Source organism: Aplidium turbinatum, chromosome 1 (genome assembly GCF_918807975.1).
Source record: "Aplidium turbinatum chromosome 1, kaAplTurb1.1, whole genome shotgun sequence".
Lineage (NCBI taxonomy): Eukaryota > Metazoa > Chordata > Ascidiacea > Aplousobranchia > Polyclinidae > Aplidium > Aplidium turbinatum.
Genome location: NC_137472.1, coordinates 42,092,950 through 42,113,424, shown reverse-complemented (window position 1 = coordinate 42,113,424; position 20,475 = coordinate 42,092,950). Strand labels below are relative to the sequence as shown.

General features: G+C 39.7%; 1 protein-coding gene across 1 annotated transcript; it reads right to left on the bottom strand.

Moving 5' to 3' along the window:
- Positions 1-1,180: 1,180 nt before the first annotated feature.
- On the bottom strand, positions 1,181-20,462 carry LOC145772699 (HEAT repeat-containing protein 1-like). Its single transcript, XM_082584576.1, has 38 exons — positions 20,364-20,462; positions 19,778-19,918; positions 19,247-19,455; positions 18,743-18,873; positions 18,247-18,367; positions 17,095-17,287; positions 16,551-16,751; positions 16,194-16,276; positions 15,329-15,609; positions 14,190-14,941; positions 13,434-13,564; positions 13,194-13,315; positions 12,716-12,843; positions 12,009-12,249; positions 11,409-11,539; positions 10,952-11,078; positions 10,531-10,610; positions 10,007-10,177; positions 9,679-9,774; positions 9,160-9,294; positions 8,477-8,568; positions 8,092-8,221; positions 7,625-7,775; positions 7,260-7,431; positions 7,012-7,141; positions 6,539-6,694; positions 6,305-6,360; positions 5,793-5,946; positions 5,488-5,564; positions 4,970-5,117; positions 4,639-4,845; positions 4,234-4,386; positions 3,599-3,703; positions 2,963-3,131; positions 2,534-2,667; positions 1,888-2,046; positions 1,628-1,736; positions 1,181-1,360 (listed from the first exon to the last, which is right to left on the bottom strand). The coding sequence occupies exons 1-38, from the start codon at positions 20,442-20,444 to the stop codon at positions 1,272-1,274; spliced, it is 5,946 nt and encodes a 1,981-aa protein (XP_082440702.1). The 5' UTR covers positions 20,445-20,462; the 3' UTR covers positions 1,181-1,271.
- Between the last annotated feature and the right edge of the window lie 13 nt (positions 20,463-20,475).

The window sequence follows — 20,475 nt, the reverse complement described above, 5'->3', positions numbered from 1 at the left end:
AAACCGGAAATGCTTATAAAAAGCATAATTTCTACGGTCCTCAAATGTCCGAAGTCACCTCGGTACCGGGGTAATTTCGGACATGTCTGGGGTCATCTCGGACAGCAATTTTATGCAGACGTTTTGAGTTGATTTGACAGTTAATACAGAATATTTGTTTTTCTTTTATATGTCCGAACCATTATGTCTTTAAAATCCAATAAATTATTCAAAAGATCTGAAAATAAGATTTTGTTTAAGTTTGATTTTTTCCACGGGGATACTTCGGCCATTGAATCCGAAGTATCCCCGACCACGTGACTACAGGTAAATGAAGAAAATATGGCCACCTGATTAACTGCTGGTCAAAATCATCACTTGCTTATCTGAGTATAGCTTTCTAACTACTACCTCAATCAATAAAAAGTTTGTTTTGGTTGACTACAACGGAATTATGACTTTACACGTACAATTTTTAAAATCTTGATATCACTAATAAAATTACTTTTTCGGCCTCAACTTTCTAAGAAAACTAGAAATACTTGCAAACTTTATCCTGATTTGTAATGGAGCCACAAAGCTTCGGTAAACGTGATTTAACAATACTCTACTGTGACGTCAAATGCATTATCCGAGGTATCCCCGCGTCCGAACTATCCCCGGTCTCCCCTATACCAATAACGGTACTCCTGGTATTGAAACTTTGTGGTAATTAGCTGTGCGTTGTTGATGCCTGTATTGCTGCCAGTATGGGCGAAGGATTGACTTTGACTGCTGCGGCCTCTGGGCCCACCTACTTTTAAAATGGTTCCTCCATCCCTGTGCTTTTTGTTTCTGCATAAATGACGTCTGCTGATACATACGCGTTTTTGATGATGGAACACGGGCGCGGTGACGTAAGCTTACATTGCTTTTCCACGATTTAAAATTTAAACCTTAAAAAATACTTACAAGTGTTTTAGTAGGTCTACAAAATTAAATTTCTCTTGAAAAATACCGACAGCCTGCTCGGATGTTCCTTAACTCTAGCTGAGAGCTATTCAATGTTTCTCAAGTTAAGATTTCAATACTGGATCAACTGGTTCAGAAGCACAAGCGGTAAAGCAATGTCTGTTCATATTCTCGCACCGGTTTCGCTTTGAAACAACTGAGCTGAACAAGCAACGATTTTCTTTCAAAGGGATCTTATGTGTACACGAAATAACAGAACATGATACTGTATTTGTTTCAAGCATAATCACGATTTTTGGCAAGCCTTTTCTCTGCTTTAAGAAAAAAAGGCCGGTGTTAATCTAGAAATATTTCTGCAGCGGTTCGCCAAGTTTCTCTTCCATTTCTTTGATAGTTTGTTGGCAGCGCTCCTCGACCATATCCGATTCGTCTAAATATATAAACATCAGAAGTCATGCTATAGTTGTTTGTTATGTTTGGTCTGTAAAATTAGGAAATCATTAATTGAAACTGTGATGTCGATGGTCCGCCTCAAATACTCTTCCTAGGAGCCTGATTAAACTAAAGAATGAGATTTAGTTTTTTTTTTTTTATCAAATAGAATCTTACAAAAAATTTCAAGCGATCTAACATGACTGGCAATCATGTTTTCACTACACACGCGTAATTTATCGAAACAACCACTGATGGCTCTCACCTTCCAACAGTTCGGCTAAGAAAGGAATTGTCTCCGGCAGCAGGAGCAAATAGTCGTCACCGAGTTTGTTCACGGCTGCTTTCAAGCAGTTCAACGCCTGGCATCTCACCTAACAACCAGCAAGATAATAAAAAAAGTGGTGCTGCAAATCTCTGCGGTTCAAAAATCGGGCAAAGTAAACAAAAGTCATCGTCACATGTTAAACTTAGATAGAAATTTGATCAAATCTCAACATCAAACGAAGATTTGGCAAGACTAACTTGTGGGGACGAATGGCGGGTTTTCATCAGAATGTGGTAGTTCAATGGCTGCCAGGTTACATTGTCACGTGCCGTCGCCGCTAATTGGCCAACGCAACCGACCACGTGATTTGTGATGTAATCATCAACCACTCGTTGATCGGGGATGCTGACCTCCAACTGAAAAATGAAAGCAATTAATTAAAATTTCCGTAAAAAACAAATGGAATAATAACGACTGTCATGCCATTTTGTACTTCTTGCAAAAATTTTGGAGCTAAAGCGTTACTTTTCAATAAAACAATGTAAGCGGATGTTTCAAGACAGAGCAGACATGAATAATATCACTGGAACTCGTGCATTTTATGTTTTTCTCTGATTTATCGTTTCGGCAATATGAAAAATGAAAACCACTTTCACAACAGTGAAAAGTCAGCAAATTGCGGTTCTGCTTCGAATGGCACAACCAACCACACTGTCTTGACTTGAACTACCCAGGCACCAAATCAATTGTTGGTTTGCGGTTGATTTGCTGTCTGGGTAGTGATCTCAAATCTTGTGTTGTTCAATGCATTGATTCGTTTCTGGTGTCACAAAGGAAACTCTCCGCTACAAATCCATAATAAACTACTCACACCACACAGAAACCAACAACGAGTAGACTCACTTGGTTAACAAGAGGGTGGATGATTTCTTCAAATCTCTCCTGAGTTATGAAAGCAGACGAAGAATGAGTCAGCATCAGTTGCAACGTGTCGATGACGTAAGATAGTCTACGCACATGTTCCGCTTGGTGGCGCTCTGTGAACAAGCGATAAGTTGAAGGGACACCTAGTTTTTATATCCTTTGTGAAACTACTACCACTGTTGTATCGAACTAATCTTAAAGTTTAATGTTTTGCAAAACACGAAAACTATTTTTGTTGTCAACCACTGAAGTTGATTTGATTCCACTTCCAATGTTCGAATGTTCCATATTACTTTTCAAACCAGATATTTAATATTTAACATTGTTAAACGTTAAATTTAACAATGTTTAATTCAACGTTAAAACATTTGTCTTCAACCGCACAGAAATCTTTTAACAGCTTCATACCAGATTCATCGGAAATTTTCGCTTTCAGTTCTTGAGTTATGTTGCTCAGTAAATCGACGGCAAATATTTCAAAGAGCCCCTTCAACTTGGCGGCCATCAGGGCTGTGCATTTGTAGAAGGTCGTCACCCGTGCCGGTGGTGGCGTGTGAGAGACACCCCAATCGTGCAACTGCGGATAAAAATATGACGTTTTCAAGAAGTCGCGAGGTGCATGATGTGGAATTTGCTTAATGACTCTGCGCATAATATGGTCACGTGTCTATCAAGTACAGTTCAGCTTATCTTGGTACGTTTTTTATGGTACGTTTGGTACGTTTTTTACCTAAAATCTTCCAGGAAAATTCAAAATCAGCGGACTTGAAACAAAATGATAACTAAATTCACAGATGCGTTTCTTGTTTTATTTTTGTGAAAAGGAAGTATGTGGAAATGAAAGCAAATTTTAGAAGGCTTATGAACATTGGACAGTTCTACTCCAGCAAGAAAACCTTCTGCCTTTTCTACAGTGATTCAACGACTAGTGTTAGCTGGAGACAACCCGAACACAACAAACTTGAAACAGCACATGCAAAGTCTTGCCAAGTTGATACTTGCAAAAGCACTAAACTAAACTAACTAAACCAGTAAAAAAAGTACCTTGATGTAAAGAGGTCGAAATGCAGATTCGGGGAGCTTGATGAGAAGAAGAATAACTCCCTCCAGAGCTTCCTTTTCCACCACAGACACATCAGATACAGACATCTGTGCAATTAAAATGGAATACGATCAATTGAAATGAGACAGGATGAACTTTACCAATAAAACATATCATAAGGACAGCAACATTAAATCTCAGTTGGAAACACATAGTCGACCACAAAGTGGGTCAAGCAGATGAAAATGAGCTGAAGACAGAGAACTGACACATGGCAGTGCGTATCACAGTCACAGAGAGAACACGTATCACAGAGAACTGACACACTTTGCATTCCACATATCACAGTCAGTTCGGGAAAGCGCTTCTGAAGCTCTTCAAACCATACTAGCAAGAGTGGGTTCCTTCGTACATCGATTCAAGAGATGTTGAATAAATGTAAAAAAAGGTACATTTCGTTAGTTGGAATTACCTTTTATCGAAACTAAACCCACAACGAAACAAACCATGTCAAAAAGTTTCAAAACATGCGATTGATTTCACATCTTCAGTTGCAAGCTATGGGGGGAGATAGCGCAGACAGAGGTAATTTTATGGTTATTTTTTATGAAGCTTCGGTTTCCGCTATTGAACTAACTTTGCTATTGACCAATCGGAAGTCCATGCAGTGGAGTAGAAACGTCATCAGGTTTGCCGCCTCTTGCGTCAGTTCCGCTTTGTTTAATTTTCCCACGTGTTGTCTCATGACCGGAAGTAAACACGACGCTGCTAGCGGCAACTCTTCAACAATCTGAAACGCAAAGAAAAACATAAATTTCGATGTAAAAAACGCTGTGATGAGATAACAGGTTCTCAGCTTACAACCACAACACTGAAATACAAAGCAATGCATTGAAACAAGATGCGTCATTTCCCTTAAAAAGAAAACAATACCCAGACAGCAAAATCCGTCATTTTTACGTCTGCAGACGTTAAATCAATGTAAAATTGACAGATTTTGTTGTCTGGGTAAGAACTGCAAAGTTCTCGTGATACTGCAAACCTTGTCATATGCTTTCCGGAAGGCAGGAATAAGAACTCGAGAAGAGAGGTTGCTAGCCATCATCGTCAGCACGTTGCTGGTCAGTTGGGAAGTCGATGACGATGTGTTCGAATCCTTCTTCGGTCGCTTCGCGTTGAGACTGGGTTTAGTCTTGACAGCAGAGGACGCCTTTCTGCTGCTTCGTTTGATGTAGGATAGCATAGAGAGCTGGAAATACATCAAACGGGTTGAAAAACGGATTGTTTTCCTTCTAGATATCGGTAGAAAAGTTCTAGATACTGGATCAGGTATAAAAGTTTGGAGAAAATCGACTAGAAATATGTCGGTTTACCTTCGCCAAGAAGCCATCAACGTATGGACTCAGGAAATGACCCAAGCAACCGAACAGCTTATTGATAGTTGTGAGAAGACTTGTCAACACAAAGTCGGCGTTCATAGCCTGCTTGGTGCTCAATTGCTCGATCAAACATGGCGATATTCTAAAAAACAAACAGATTAACGAAATTATTCTTGTTTCACTTGGCTTAATTTTTGCATCGATAACGTTAGCAAGCTCCTGGCTCAATATTCCAATCGTCGATGACACCCGTGCAAGAAAACAACATTTCCAGCTTACTGAAGATTTACTTGCGTAACAAGTTTTGGATTTGTGTTCTATCTCTTACTCATATCGTCACGTTACGTATCAGGAGATACAACCATTCGCCATCCTTTTGTGTCACAATGCATGAGAATCAAGCCTTTTATAACGCGATAGAGTGTTTTTCAAAAGTCATTGCAAATGAATGAGCACTCATTGACGGGAATAAAACGTCGTGAAGATATTACAACGTGAAATAGATCACTCACTTGGCGAGGTTGACGATGGAATGCGCCTTCAAATTGAGAATGACTTCACCCAGGCAAATGAGCAACGAAGACAGCACCTGGGTGGAAGTGGTAAGGTCAAAGTTGCTTTATTAAAGTCAAAATCTAATCAAATCACGTGGTCATGTGGATGTTAGAAATGACTAATAATAATAACAAGTCACCGCTATTTTTGTCGTAAACCGATATTTTCTGAATTGCAGCTTCCGTTAAAATACGTCCAAGAACCAAGATGCCAGCAGGAATGACATCTCCACTTTTTTTCTTCAAGACATCAACCCACTTACATTGTCGGATAGTTCTTGACTGCTGATGATCTCACATATGATTGGCTGGATGGCCACGAAGCTGCTTGGCTTGTTCTTACAAGATATCCGAACGATCTGAGTCAGACCAAGTGCGGCCGTGTGGAGAAGATTTTCATTCTTGTTCGCCGATTTACTGAGACAAGATGAAAATAGATTCAAAACAAATTGAGATAAGGACAACGTTCTCAATTTATTTTTGCACTCTGATTTTCGAGCAAATAGATTTTTCAAAGATTTCGGTAAATTTGTGAAAACAAGAAAATCAATCACGTGATGGTACTGGTACCTGATATCGACGTCACAACAAACATGACGTTACGGTGACGATAAAAAAATCTAGCCGCAATCAAGTCAGTAGAAAAGAACAAATTCAATCACTACGCGACAATAACGAAATCGTCAACAACGACTAGCAAACGTTTTGCAGCGAGCCCACATTGATGATCAAAACTTGACATTTGACATTTATTCCCCGCTCAATCATATCTTACCATCCTTTAGTTAGCATCTGCACAAATCGCTCCGATAAATCCAACAGAAGCTTTTCCTGTGACAAAATCCAAATATATTTAATCTATTCTATGCTCTTCCATTTTCAAAGCGTGCAAGCAATCCATCTACAGTTGCAAAAGTTACTAACAAGTCACAGTGCTAATTTATCAGCTGCTCAAGAAAATACTTTTTTGATTTTGGATGTATATTGAAATGCAGTTTCAAAACATCACCTTGTCGTCATTTAATGTCAATGACGTGGTAGATATTCTCGTATGGAAGAGTTGGATGGCCTTCTGCTTGATCACGAAACTCTGCGTGGTTGAGCACTCCACCAAGAGGCTGTCCAGCACGCAGAGGAAGTCCCGCAGAGGCAGTAGAGAGTTAACCTGTTGATCAAACGTTTTTAACAAATTGCACTGTAGGTCACAAGTTGTTGATGACAATGTTTGCAGATCCTAACACAAGTTAGAACCTGGAAAGACAAACTCTGAAGTACATGTCAAAATGCGGGAGTCTCCATGGACTGAATTGAAGCCAAGAATTGACTCACAATGAGCCATTACCTCACACAAAGCGGGAAAGCTGTTTTACTGCAATTTTCGCAACACCAATCGCGAGAGACAGAGAAAATATCGTACTTCTGGTTTACCCTCAATAAGCTGTTAAAGAAAAAAACATGTATCACAGGTTTCAAGACAAATACCTTCTCTAATAAATCATTCACTCTTCTGACAAGTGCCTTCTGATAGCGCAAAGCAACATCGTCCACCGTCTTCTCATCAGGGGACGTACTGATGACGAGTTCAAGGTAGTGTAGTCCTTGCTCGAACAACCTGGAGAAACCACATTTGATGAAGCAAGTGACGTAATCACCGATTAAGGTTCATGCAAGAAAATTATTTCAGACTTTTGTTGAAAATTTTACAGTAATAGGCTGAAAACACGTCTAACCTCTGCGCATGCGCAGTAAGGGCGATTTTGTCGTCCTCCTTGAGCGATGACTTGATCTGTTTCATGATCTGAGATGACAGCGTCAGCACGATGATGCGGAATCGACGGATCTGATTAGTGGAGCGTTTTGATGCGTCAAACAGGAAGTTAGTTTTGAACTTGGACAATTTTTCTGAAAAAGTTGCATGTAGCAGACGTTAAGGTTAATGTAATGGAACTATCCCTTCAGAAAAAGGTTATTGTACCAGTCAACAGACAAAGTAGCAGGAAAATTGCAACAAGGAAATGGTAATATACCGACGTGTATTTTTCTCTAATATCAGCGCAGTCGTATAGAGGCGAGTGCAGTAAAATTGAAACCTCACCTGATTTATTTACGTAAGTCTGCAGAAAAGTGAGCAAGCTGATCACGGTTTCTACTTGCGAGTTTGAACCGAATAGCTGACATATCGAGGTCCAAAGGAGCAAAGATGATTCGAGATTTCGTGACAGTAAACTCTCACTGCGAGGTTCCTGCTGGAAGTAGATTGATTTACTTGCAAAGTAAGTCCTGGATTTGTCTTTGTGATTATGGAGATGGAAAAGCTTTCGTTTGCATATTAGTGGATACAAAAATTATTTAAAAAAATTTAAGATTGTACCAAGAAAACTTTGCATCAGGACCACGCAACATAAAACCACTGCTGATGACACCACATATCCCAGACTGTAAAGCAACCGTCTGCAAACGCTGAAACAACGTAAAAAGTGGTTGCTTTGCTGTCTGGGATGTAACACAAGTGCATTGCAAAGATATAAGCCATCAATCATGTCAGTATGATGCAACATTTACCTCTTTTTCGTTGTCTTCCAACGTGATTCTTGATAATTGGCACACGTGCTGATCGATAAGCAACACGATAGCCTGCCACAAGTACATGTCGGCTCCCATTGTTGTCAACAACTCATCAAACACTATCAACCTGAAACAGACGGCAAGAAACGTTGCGTCAGAGTCAAGAAAAAAAAGTTTTTGTACGTTCAATTTATGAAATCTTACAGAACCATCATAATCATGTTTAGGGTAGATCGGTGCAAACGGTTTCAAAAAATGACATCGTTTCATCAGAAATTGTTTCTGCTTCATTGTTTACAGACGTTGAATCAATGTAAAAAAGGATTGATTTGCTAGCTGGGCTAGAAAAATTATGACAGATATTTAAGATTTGAGCAAATACCTTCTGTGAGTTGGTATATGCGGCAACGTGTCCACAAAGACACGGAGAACTCCAAGAACAGAATTCTTCCCTTTCGAACCTGATCCCTGTACCTGGTGCAGTGGTGAAGTTAAACGAGTTTGAAAGCGCTATTTTATACGGATGAAAGCAAACCTCACTAGAATCTTTTGAATCGGGACTTGCATAGGCAGCCGACTGTAGTAGTCAGTAGTAAATGATCATAATAATCAGCTCTATCGCTCTAGTAGTCTTGCTAATTAGTCTCGTCGGTGTAGTGATGGGCAGGTGATGCCAACCATCACTATTCACAATTTGGTGACTTTGGCTTTTATTTGTGGATGCAATAAACAAGCGATGCGACTGAGGCAACAATGCGGGATGGAAGGTGGTGGGTAACTGCCACTACAAGGATGAGTAAACGAATGCATTAAAGTTAACTCCGTCCAAAGAGAAGCCAACTTGCAGCTCGATGTACCGAACCAGAGAAAATCCCTGAATAGCAAATGTTGATAACATTCTGTACAAGAAACGTTTGATACAAAACAAACTCAAGAACATATTTTTGATGCTTTTAAACCCACTGCAATATCGCAGCACACAAAAGCCATCGTCAACCGGACGAAGAAACCAATTTAAAAATGATAATATTTCCTCTGATATGTCGCTATCTATCTCATAAGCACCTCAAGCCGCAGTAGCGGGGGGATCACCGTCTGTATCGTCTTGGAAATGACTTGGAACGAGTAGGAATCGTCTCGACGCAGCAGGGTGCTACCCATGAACGTGAATATCGACATCACGCTATGAAGGACCTTCTCCTGGTGAACGAGGTCATTGGTTGAGAAAAAGTTTACACAATGTAAAATGCCTATCTATAACCTTAGATAGTATTTTCACATTAATCGGCTTAAACATTTACAAGTCTGACGCAACTATTCTATATAAAACAGTTTTCATCGGTTTGTGCAACTTTATATAACAGGTATGTCTGTCAGCGACAGTAAATGACATAAATCACGTGATATCATGGGTCACATCATGTAAATTAGTTTGGTAATTATCCCAAGTTCAGTTATGTTTGAATAGGAAAACAAATATGTTAACTTGCAAAATCAGCCTGGGACGAACAAACCACATCAATATAAAGGAGCGGCCGCGTTGCTATAGAACCGGCACAGCCATGAAACTATAGTGACGCATACCGGACAATAGTGGGTGGACTTTGCGAGCAGCATCAGCGCGTGATGATGCGTCTGTGTGTTCTCCGTGGATTGGATGCACTTGACGAGCAGCTCCACCTTGAGGAAATGTTTCAAACAAAAGAAGTAGAACATTTTGCGACGTTGCATTAGATTTATTTGAATTAAATGACTGAAAGCAACATTCACTGCTAACTTACTTACAAAGAAACAAAGATGTAATTAATGAAATCAATGAAGACCAACCAGACCGTTCCAGCTGAAGCAAAAAATGTGGTTCTAGAATAGATGAATATTCAAAACCTTCATAGGTGTCATTAGCTCCACTGACCTTCATATTAGCTTGGATGTCGTTGATAATATCCTTGGATAGACGATCGCTTCTTTCAAACATATTAAGCAGGCAGCCCAACAGAAGCAGTGTGACGTAGTCAGCGTTGTCAGTGCGAATCGTTTGGTCTATGACGCGCATCAGAACGTCGAATAATGGACCAATTAAATCCTGTGAGGGAGCAGTAATTTTTTTAAATTGGTCTCGAAAACTTCGATTTTGTTTCAGACATTCCGATATTTCAGTGATAGCCTTTTTAATTACCCTTCATTTGACTCAAATTTGAGCTAAAGTTGCGCAGGCTCCACTCTTATACAACTTCACAAGAGATTTCACTGCAGTGTCGAATTGTGTCGTTATTTCTCATTTACGCTGCACCTAGGTGACTTACGAAAGCTACTTTGCTAGACATTACCTTGCCGCAACAGGGTGTTCACATTTAGAATGTTGCATCCCCTTTAGATCAACAAAACTCGAAAGAAAACGTTGTCAAGATTTTTCTTTTCAATGACACTCGATACTACCTGAGGTTTCTGTATTCGTTTCTTGTGATGTAATAATTCCAGGGTGACAACAAATTCCTTCCACGCTTTCGACTCTTCGTCTGTGAAACCGAAACTTAATGTCAACATTTATTCCACACACAAAACCGTTGAACTTGTGTTTTTAAAGTAATTGATATGAATAAAAAGTTATATATCTGTAAACACCAACAACTTGAGTAGATTTACTGCAGATGAACATCTACCGACGCATATTAGAATAATGGAGAAATTAGGTTGGACGGAAGCCCAAACTTTAGGTTCGGGTCGAAAGTTGGGCTTGCATGTACCTCTGGAAGCAGAAGGACAATCCAGTCGAGAAAAACAAGGTGTAAGCGCAGTACCAGATGCTATTGCTATTTAATTAGTTACATAATTATTTTTTTGTTGCAGTAAACTTCACCTTTCACTTCGAACGTCATGATCTCGTCGGCTTTCATCCGTTTTGCGTTACCACGCTGCGTGGTTGACGAAGGGGCGAACCATTCCTTGAGCAACTTGGTGACGTGCCGGGAATGGATCGTCAGCGACTGTGACGAAATAGTAAAATATTTTGGCTGAGATCTTCGAAAGGAAGTCTTTAACAGAATTTACAAAACACTGACTACTAGACGCCGTGCACTGATGCATTTTTCAAGCATAAAACAAACACTAGAAGCTTTCCTGACTCTTGGCAAGCAAATCAGTCTTCTTTTACATGGATCACGTTTGTAGACGTTGAAGCAATGTAAAAAAAGAACATTTGCTGGATTGGATAATCAGGACAAAAACAGATTACTTCCTCCCCCTAAATGCAATAGTCAGCTTTGTAACAACGGTCATTCGCAACAGCGTCAGGAAATCTATACCACGTGACATACCTTGAAGCACTTGGACGCAGCAGTGGATATATCATCTCGTGTGGATGTCGATTTAATTTCTATCAGCAAGTGAACTATTTTGTCTTTTGTGACGTCGGAAAATAAGGCAAAGAGTTTACCTCGGAGGAGATCTGAAAGAAATTAATCATAAATAACACAGTTAACAAAAGTGGGTATTTTTTACGCCTACGTACTTTAAAACGATGTAAAAATGGTGATTTCTTCAGTCAGGGAAAAGTTGTGATGCAGGATTGCTAGTCTGAGCAAGAACATGTGGAACAAACGTGTCATTCCTAAAGTACAGAAGAAGCTTTCCAAGCTGGGAATAGTTTCCTTTACAAACAATCACAATTTCTACCTATAAAGTTTGCACTCTGGTGCTTCATTTGCACATTTTTGCAATAAAATACGATCGTTCCACCACATTTTTCAAAAAACCAATGTGCTACGTCAAACCTGGCGCTCAGTAATGGAGTTCAGAATGTATCGGCTAAAACAAAATTTGAATCGTTTTGAACCACACACCCAAATCCGGCCACAAAATTTAATTTCAACGTAAAACCAAGCAACCTAAAGCAAAATAGTCACGTGACCACATACCGAGCGCAACAAGCCGAGGCAGCAACTTTCCGTCTTCGAGCCTGCTGAAACAAGCTGGGTCCGAACGTAGAGCCTTCAGATACAAGTCCTCACTTTCTTGGTCATGAGATACGCATTTTGCCAGCTTTCCAAGAAACACTGATATCAACAGGCACTCATCATCGCTGGCAGACGCTTGACTCTCTTCCAATAGTTGACTGACGCATGGAATCATTACATGGTGTTCAACTGAGTTGTTGACCTAAAATGAAATCACAATCGCATTTGTTTTGAATATTTCACAAATATTGCACTGTACTTTAACAAAGCTGCAAAAAAGGTTGCGTGAGAGTTAAACTGCTCAATTTTTTAGCATATTCATTCTTGTGATCACTAGCGCAATCACTGATAAAATGAGTGGTTTGGTTATGGTGTCCAAGCTTATGATTGGTGTAGAATAGATATTAGATTGTGCAGACTGAAAAGAAAAACGTTAACCTCAGCGCTGTGCTTTAAGTACCCATGACGTGTCTTGTCAAGACGCAACCACGTGCTCTCGATGGGAGTCGAACCAAAAACCTTTTAAACGTAGGTCAGACACTCACACCACTTGCCAACGCAGCTTAAATTGGTTACACCAGTTGCGACATCAAGTGCGTTGCTGTATATCATTTCTCGCAAACCGTACACTTCACAGTCAGGATGTTGAATCACACTGGTCGACATACTTGTCCGAGGCATTCTTCGTAAAACTTGACTCTCGTATATGATTGGTCAGACGCCGGGAGAGATGCAACGTGGTTGGTGACGTAATCCTTTAACAAGGCGTTTCTTGGCTTCTTCACTTTGGCCGGAACTAAAAAATACAGAAGTTGTCGTTTGAACAGCGGCGGTTTGAATCAATTTGTGTATAAATCTGCTTTCTCAATGTGCCCTATTGATTCTCGTCAGCATTACATAACTAGCTCACGACACAAGCTATGCTAATCGCAAAAGCTGTAAGCAAGAGTAGCTTCGGTGCTGAAACTCGCCATTTTTGTTGTTAAAATCATTTAATTTAGGGATTATTATTTATTGTAGCATTCGTTTGGCATTATTCAGTGCTGTTTTCTGCTTATAGAAAACTTGCTGAAATCGGTTTAGACACGGAGGCTGGCAACAGGGGTAGCGGTACATTTTTCTACGTCATCAAACAACATTACTTACGCTTAGTGGCGCTATCATCAACGTTGAAGTATTGTCCTATCGCCTGCGCACAGTGGAATTCATCGAGAGCTATTTCCTCGAAGTGATTCGTCAGATATTTGATCATGGAAGCGACAGGACAGCTGCAAGCAAGGTTATCACAAAGTGATACTATTCAAGCAAGCTACTTGGTGCCCATAACATTCAAGGTTAGCACGTAAAAAATGCAATCAGTTTCAAAAGATTCAAAAATCAATTTACTTTGGTACATCCGAGAATAGGGCCAACAATTGTGTAGCAGCCAATCGAAGTTCTGCATTTGCTGACGTACAAGCCAATAGCACAGAAGGGACGATAAAGCTTGAAGTGCTTAACAGATCGGACAATTTCGTCTGCAAGGTTAAATACATCAATAAAGGATCCAATTTTAATCATAACACACTTCAAGATGTTTCGACATATTAGAACTAGGACTGTTCAAAAACTATTTCTAAATACAGAATACTGTTTGGCAGGAAATTTCTTTAACTAGATGTCGTATCGAACTGTTTTTCATTGTGAAAAACTTTCGATTCATTTCAAACTGTCTTTTATACTTCGTTTCGACCAGCCCTAATCAGTTCAGCGCATCTTCGTTATATATTGTTACAGCCCTTTTGCGAGCATAGTAGCACGATTTCCATCTCTAATGAGATAAAGATATATGAACGGAGTCGATACAAGAGAAGAATCGGCCACCTCCACTAATGGGACAAAACCAAATGCTGATGATGACGTTTCGAGAAAGTTGTTCAACGTCTGTAACGTTGCAAACATTTCAAGTTTAAAACAATGTCTTTGAACTAAAGTAACGAGCACCTTTGACATGTAATCATTGCTTCCACCTGAGAGTAGTCACATCAAAATCTAACAGTGTACACTACAGAGATTGCTATTATGTAACAAATTGACTGTATGTAACAGGTTTCGCGTGTTGCTTTTGCTAGACACGAGTTTTATTTCGGTACGGCCTCTTACCGCAGTTTTAGGTGTCGTTGCGCCAAGCGACTTGACCAGTGCAAGTGCAATCTTGAAGGCGTGCAAACTGTGCTTTGATGACGATTCCAACTCTTGCCATTCCGAGCACAAGAAGTCGAGCCAAATGTCAGATAAAAAAAGCAAAACATCCGCCGGTGAATCAAACGGCTTGTCGAGAAAGTTTGCCAGCAGGAGGTCGGACATGTCTGAGAGGTTCTTCCTCCAAGATGGGACGACCAGGGTTAAGTTAAGAAAAAGTTCAAAAACCTTCTTTAAAGTGGAGAAGGGGGATCGGGTGGCAACAGCTTTCTTACTTTGCTGCATGACATATTCACGGATGGTGGAAAACTTAGCAAGCCTCGGAATGACGCCGAGCCAGACGTGCAGCAGAAGGGAGTCCGACAACTGCTGATAGCCACCACCGTTGCAGAAGACTCCAAAGACCAGCACAGGTATCGATGACTCCACTTCTTCCACTTCATCATCGACATCACGGCGAGTCATCAAGAGGATGCTGGACTCTGTCGCTTGGATGAGGTAATCAACGAGGGACATTGAGCTGGATGTGGCTGAGAGGACGTCCAAGTTGGCGATCCGGATTGCGATAGAGCAGAGGAATACCAACATCCGGTTGAAATACGGATCAGCCCTCATCGCCAACATGGTGTCCAGAAAGCTGAATATTATTTCCTGCAGATCTTCTTTCTCAACAATGTGCGCGAAGCTTTTCATAAAGCTGTCTATGGCTCCCCCTGGAATGTGAAATGTATCATCACAGTAGGCAGGTTTGTGTCAAAGTTGACGGAAGGAGTTCAATGAAACTAAATAAACACGACCACCGGAAAGTAAATAATTAGACAAAGAACAAGTGTGGCCCGTTTGCGCACACAAGCACTATGACGAACACTACAACAGAAATATGGCAGAACGTTTCCTAGCAGTCGCCACATTGTCAGGACATTTTACAGCACAAAAAACGGAATGAGTGAAAAAAATGTCGGTCATCCTCGAGGGCATCGGGATATTCTGGCGAGACTACGAGTGGTGCCAATTCTCGACTTTGAGACAAAATTGCTTTAAAACACTGAGACAAGATTGCTGTAAAACACTTAGAGTTAGGTACCAGCTGAATCGCCTACCTTTTGCATGAGTCTTTGCAACCAGTGGACCAAGAGCCTTCAATAAAGGGCTGGTGGCCACAAACGTTGAACCGACCACATATCGAACGAGGCTACGTCTCTTGAACGACTTGTCGGAACCAGTGGATTGCACAAAGAGCGTCAAGACAAGAATGGATATTTTGTTTTTCAACTCTACTTCCCTTGCCAACGTTTCATCGTTGATATTCCTCAGGAAAAAGTCGTGACTCGTCAAGCACTTCACACAAAGCTGCACGACAGAATTCCATGCCGGTTCATCCCTGTGAAAGAGGATCTTTAAAACAATTGCGACCGTGTTGCGTTGATACAATGTAGTGAACAATCACAAATCGCTAACTATTCAGAAATCTGTGCTGTAGAGTAGATGTAATCCAAACGACAGCGTTTTAAACTAAAATCGTTTTAAATTAAAACTTTTGATGATAAACTAAAATTGGAACGTCAATTAAATTATTGTTGATTTTGCCAATTGCTTTGGTGTAAAGTTTTGAAACAGTGACTGTGATGCAGGATTCCAGTGAGTTTCATGGCTCACCAAGTGAATAATTAGCGTTTGATTCACAAATAACGTAACTAGAAAAAAAATCGTAGCTGCGACCCACCACTGCTGGAATGACGAGCCACAAGACTCGTCCAATGCCAACTGGACCGCGTGAGCGAAAAGGTACAAAAACCTGACTTATCTGTTTACATGTGTTTTACTGAAAATAACCTTTTGAAAGAGATAACCGGTGAGACATTCCTTCTTGATTGAATACTTTTGGTCTATGATGTTTATTTTCATTGTTATGATGCGATTCAATCAAACATGTATGCCGGTGACGTCTTGATACAAACAGCTTACCACATCTTTGCACATATCTTCACGAGCCTTTCACCAAGAACAATGTTTTCTTCATTGAATATGTCGAAATGCGCATCGACAATCTAGAAACATAAATGCCATGAAACTCTTGCGATCATTGCGTTTACATAAACTCTTAGGTTTTTCTTAGCAAACATCCGCGCAAAAACAGTGCGCTAAATAATAATGAACATCGAAGGCAGCCAATCTTTATATTTTGTACCACATTAGGTAATTTCGCTGGTTTCATAAGTTTAACGGATTTTAAATGTGATTGTATTTTGACAAAAAACGCATTTAGACGACCAAATGAACCAATACAACTAATAAACGCTGTCAAGATACGTGTGTTCTCACTTGTAAAGCTGTAAGAACCACTGCTTCATTTGAGTCAAACTCCAATGTTTGCAATATGTTTTGGCAAGCGAATTGTCTTGTTTCCAAAAGGCATTTGGAAGAAGACAGCTCCTCCATTAAACTCTCCATGGCCTGTGTCCGAATCGTCGCTTCCGGATGGAGAAGAGCGATAGAAAGAGTCATGCTCGTGTCAGGAAGTAGCTACAAAAATATACAGAGTTCTATAAACACAAAATAGCTCCAACAGCTGATTTGTGATCTCAAACTGTGCAACGCATACATTTCGTAAGCTTATGCCAAAATGCGGTGAAAACAACACAAGCGTTAAGCATCCAAATAAACTTGTAATCAGTTTTAATATCTTGTGACAGAATGTAGGTAAGGAAGTGACTGGCAAAGAAAAAAACAGTGTTAAAATTGAAACCCGAGATACGATTTCCATAACAGAAAAACGTTCTTCAATTTATTTCGATCCACACATTTTTGAGAAGTAAATTTTGTTTACCGAACAGCTATGGTAATCTTTTAAACGATCGAAATGTACCTGGTGCTTAGCTGACGCCAAAGAAATAGACAAAAAGTTTTTTAAAACTTTCGATGGGACAGTTTTCTTTTCCACGCAAGCGGAAACCACTTCATCAAACGTGGAAGAATACTTCTGTTGCATGCGATGGGCCACCTCTTTAACAGCGTCGGAAACGGGTCCAGAGTGCTCTTTGTAATTGACAATCAACGACCTGCAGGACAAGCGATACACTTGATTAGCAAGTGCTTTATGAATTCATTGATTAATTTATTGTCAAGCTTCACCGACATGTGTTAATGCTAATAAGAAAAACTTACAGGCATTTCTGCAAAAACAATTCTATATGAGCAAAACGAATTCGTCTATCTATTCATTCGTCAGTTTTAAGTAGCAGTAGTTTCGTTTGGTGTTTTCACACTTAAAGCTCGTTGTCTTTTAGCCACTTTTTAAATATGTTTCCGCATTGGTAAACTATGTTGAAACCACCGAGTAGTGCAGTATATGAACAGTTCAAAATCTAATGGTCAACATTTTATTAAATTTTGTTTAATAAATTGATTTTTCTGATTTGGTGTGATATTGTTTACTTTATTTTAAATGTTTTGTCACATCGTGCATCCTATTGGATCATCAGTTGAAGTATAAGAAAGTTTGATGAAAAGTTTAGGAACGAAATTTTGTTTTGAGATCAACACTTTGTCTGTTTTTTTTTTTTTGCAATTTGGACAGATTGGTGTGTTTTGATAGCCCCATCGGTGAAGAGGGTTATAGGCAAATTGTTCGTAAGCAATTGTTCGTAAAGCAATTGTTCGTAAGCAATTGTTCGTAAAACAGTTGTTCGTAAACTGTTTTTCGTAAAATGAAATCCGTAAAACAATTCTTCGTAAAGCATTTCTTCGTATACATCAAACTTTAACTGCATGCACGAAAAAATGCTTTAGGAAGAATTGTTTTACGAAGAATTAATTTTACGAACAACTGTTTTACGAACAATTGCTTACGAACAATTGCTTTACGAACAATTGCTTACGAACATTTGTCGGACACCGGTGAAGAGTGGTAGCAGTTCGGTTGGTTTGTAAGTGATAGCAGTGCAGTAGTTCATTTTTAAGTTTTTCGCATTGATGCAATCAACATTTTCAGACAAACGATTTAAATATTAATCTTCACTTGAAAATATGGGTTTGTAGAGCTTTTGAAAGATCCGTTCCTTCCACCAGTGACTTGAAGATTGTGGAATAGTCTGCTACTAAGTTACTCCCTGCATCGCTGTCGCATGAGCTTAAAGCATCTGCGAAAAGAGATCCAGGTATGAGTGAAAGCCAAATTACTGTTTAAAATCTACAAAACGACATTTTCGATTGCACCTTTCCTCATGAGTTCGTGACTATGAGTGCACATTGAACGCAAACAATTACGAGCTAAAATCTATAGAGCTGCGTGACACAAGAAACTAAGTTATTTGCTGGCAAAAGTTAGTTACGCAAGGTATCACTGTAACAGGATTTTGAGTACAACATGTGATCCAATACTTTTATAGCTTACCTGCGACAATTAGTTTAACATGACGAATGACGATACAAAACTTCTTTATACTTGAAGCTCACTGTCTCTTTGTACATTTACATCAACGAAATTAAACCTAGTATGTTAGGAAGAGACACACCTGTAGCAACAAATGCCCGAGGGACAAGTGCGTCGAAATACATGGTGAGAAAGCTGTGCGTCCTTTCGCTCGAGTTCATTGCGACAACTTGGCTTACAAAATTCTCCATAGCAGTTAACCGTCGAAAGGATCTGGCAATGATTGCAACAAAGAAAAGAATTTAAAACAGGATTTGGGGTCCATTAGAACACAAACTTTTCCATCAACCATAAAATGACAAAGAGCCGAACTAGCAGTTCTTTGTGGCAAAATAAACATTACGGTGAAGGAAAAATCTAAGTTGATACAAAACATGCGAAGATGAAACATCCAATATAATCTCCAATTAAACGTTTCCTCGCACTTGACATCCACGCACGATCATAAGTTTAAGTAACACTTGAAGCTAAGTAAACGTGAAGCAAACAGCTTGAGTTAGCACACACGCGAGGGTGTAAACAAAGCTGAAAGTTTTTACACAAAATGCCAACACAAGAGAGTATCCGGATGGATTTAAAACCTCACCTTTTGTTAAACTTTTTCAGGTTCTCTTGCGCTTGGCACAGCAAGGCTATCATACGGATCGCCTCCTTGTGTAGTTGTGGTAGGCAGTATTTTGTCGTGAGGTTGACTATTGACGTTAGAGCGCTATGGTCAAAGGTAACTTTGACAGAAAGTTGAGATATGATCATCAACGATGACGCTTGAAAATCAGCGCACCCTGATTTGATACCCTGTATGGAAACTTTGATAAATAATAATGCAAGTGAAGCATCAGTGATTCATTTGCGCATAACAACTAAGGTTTCGGTATAAAATCATTCGACACATGTTTCGCCAACAATCAGTGTTTACAATCCTTCGAAACATAAAATATTAAAAAGATGTCATCATCAAAAACAAAGTTTAGCTGAGCCGATCAACTTTGTTGTTGTCAACACAGCTTTATGTTGATCCTTCCACCTTCTATCGTTAACACGCTCAAGCTAAGTTCATGACAACAAATCTTAAGTACAATATTATTTTTAAAGTGCTTAAAAACCAGTATGTTCCTACTTTTAACACAACAGGCATGAGATGCAGCAAGAAGGTTTCTGGGATCCTATCCATAGTGTGCACAATTCCCAGCACAGTGCTCGTAAAGAGGTTGAGCATTCCTCTAATTTGCCATGAACCGCCTTGCTTCTTTGGATTGATCTGAAATGTTCATTGTTCAACTTATTGTTCGCACACTTGTGCAATCAACGTTCGCCAACAAAAGTCTTGTGTAACGGCAGACAGATGCCTCCATCTACGAGACCTTAATGAGTAGCACATCACAGGATGTGGCCACCGCTATCCAAACAGCAGAAAACTACCTTTTAGCATCATTTCTGTGTCTACAGACGTTGAAACGATATAACAAAGCAACTTTTGCTAGTTGGATAGGCCTACCTAAAGTGAATTATCTTACTAACAAGAAAAAATATAATCAAGCCTTCAATTTCATTCCGTGACAAAACATTATTTGATAACGACAAAGGAACGATTTTATTTATAAGTCGTAGGAATGAACATCAAATTTTGTTTTCGTGCAAGATAACAATAATTGACTTTTCAATACTGTTAGGGTTAGCTACACTACATTCTTGTCGGTAACAACCTTGAAAGCCTGGAGTAGACTGTCACATAAAAACTCCAAAAAGGCCAAGTTCTTCATGCAGTAAGCGATCAATGTTCTCATTGACAATGGACTTCCGTCAGCCTGGAAACAG

Coding starts and splice junctions, on each gene's coding strand:
- LOC145772699 (XM_082584576.1), bottom strand. CDS start 20,444: ATGAGAACATTGATCGCTTACTGCATGAAGAACTTGGCCTTTTTGGAG. Junction 17,288..18,246: donor CTACAAACCCATATTTTCAA/GTGAAGATTAAT, acceptor CTTGTCCTGCAG/GTCGTTGATTGTCAATTACA. Junction 9,295..9,678: donor AGTCCACCCACTATTGTCCG/GTATGCGTCACT, acceptor CTCGTTCACCAG/GAGAAGGTCCTTCATAGCGT.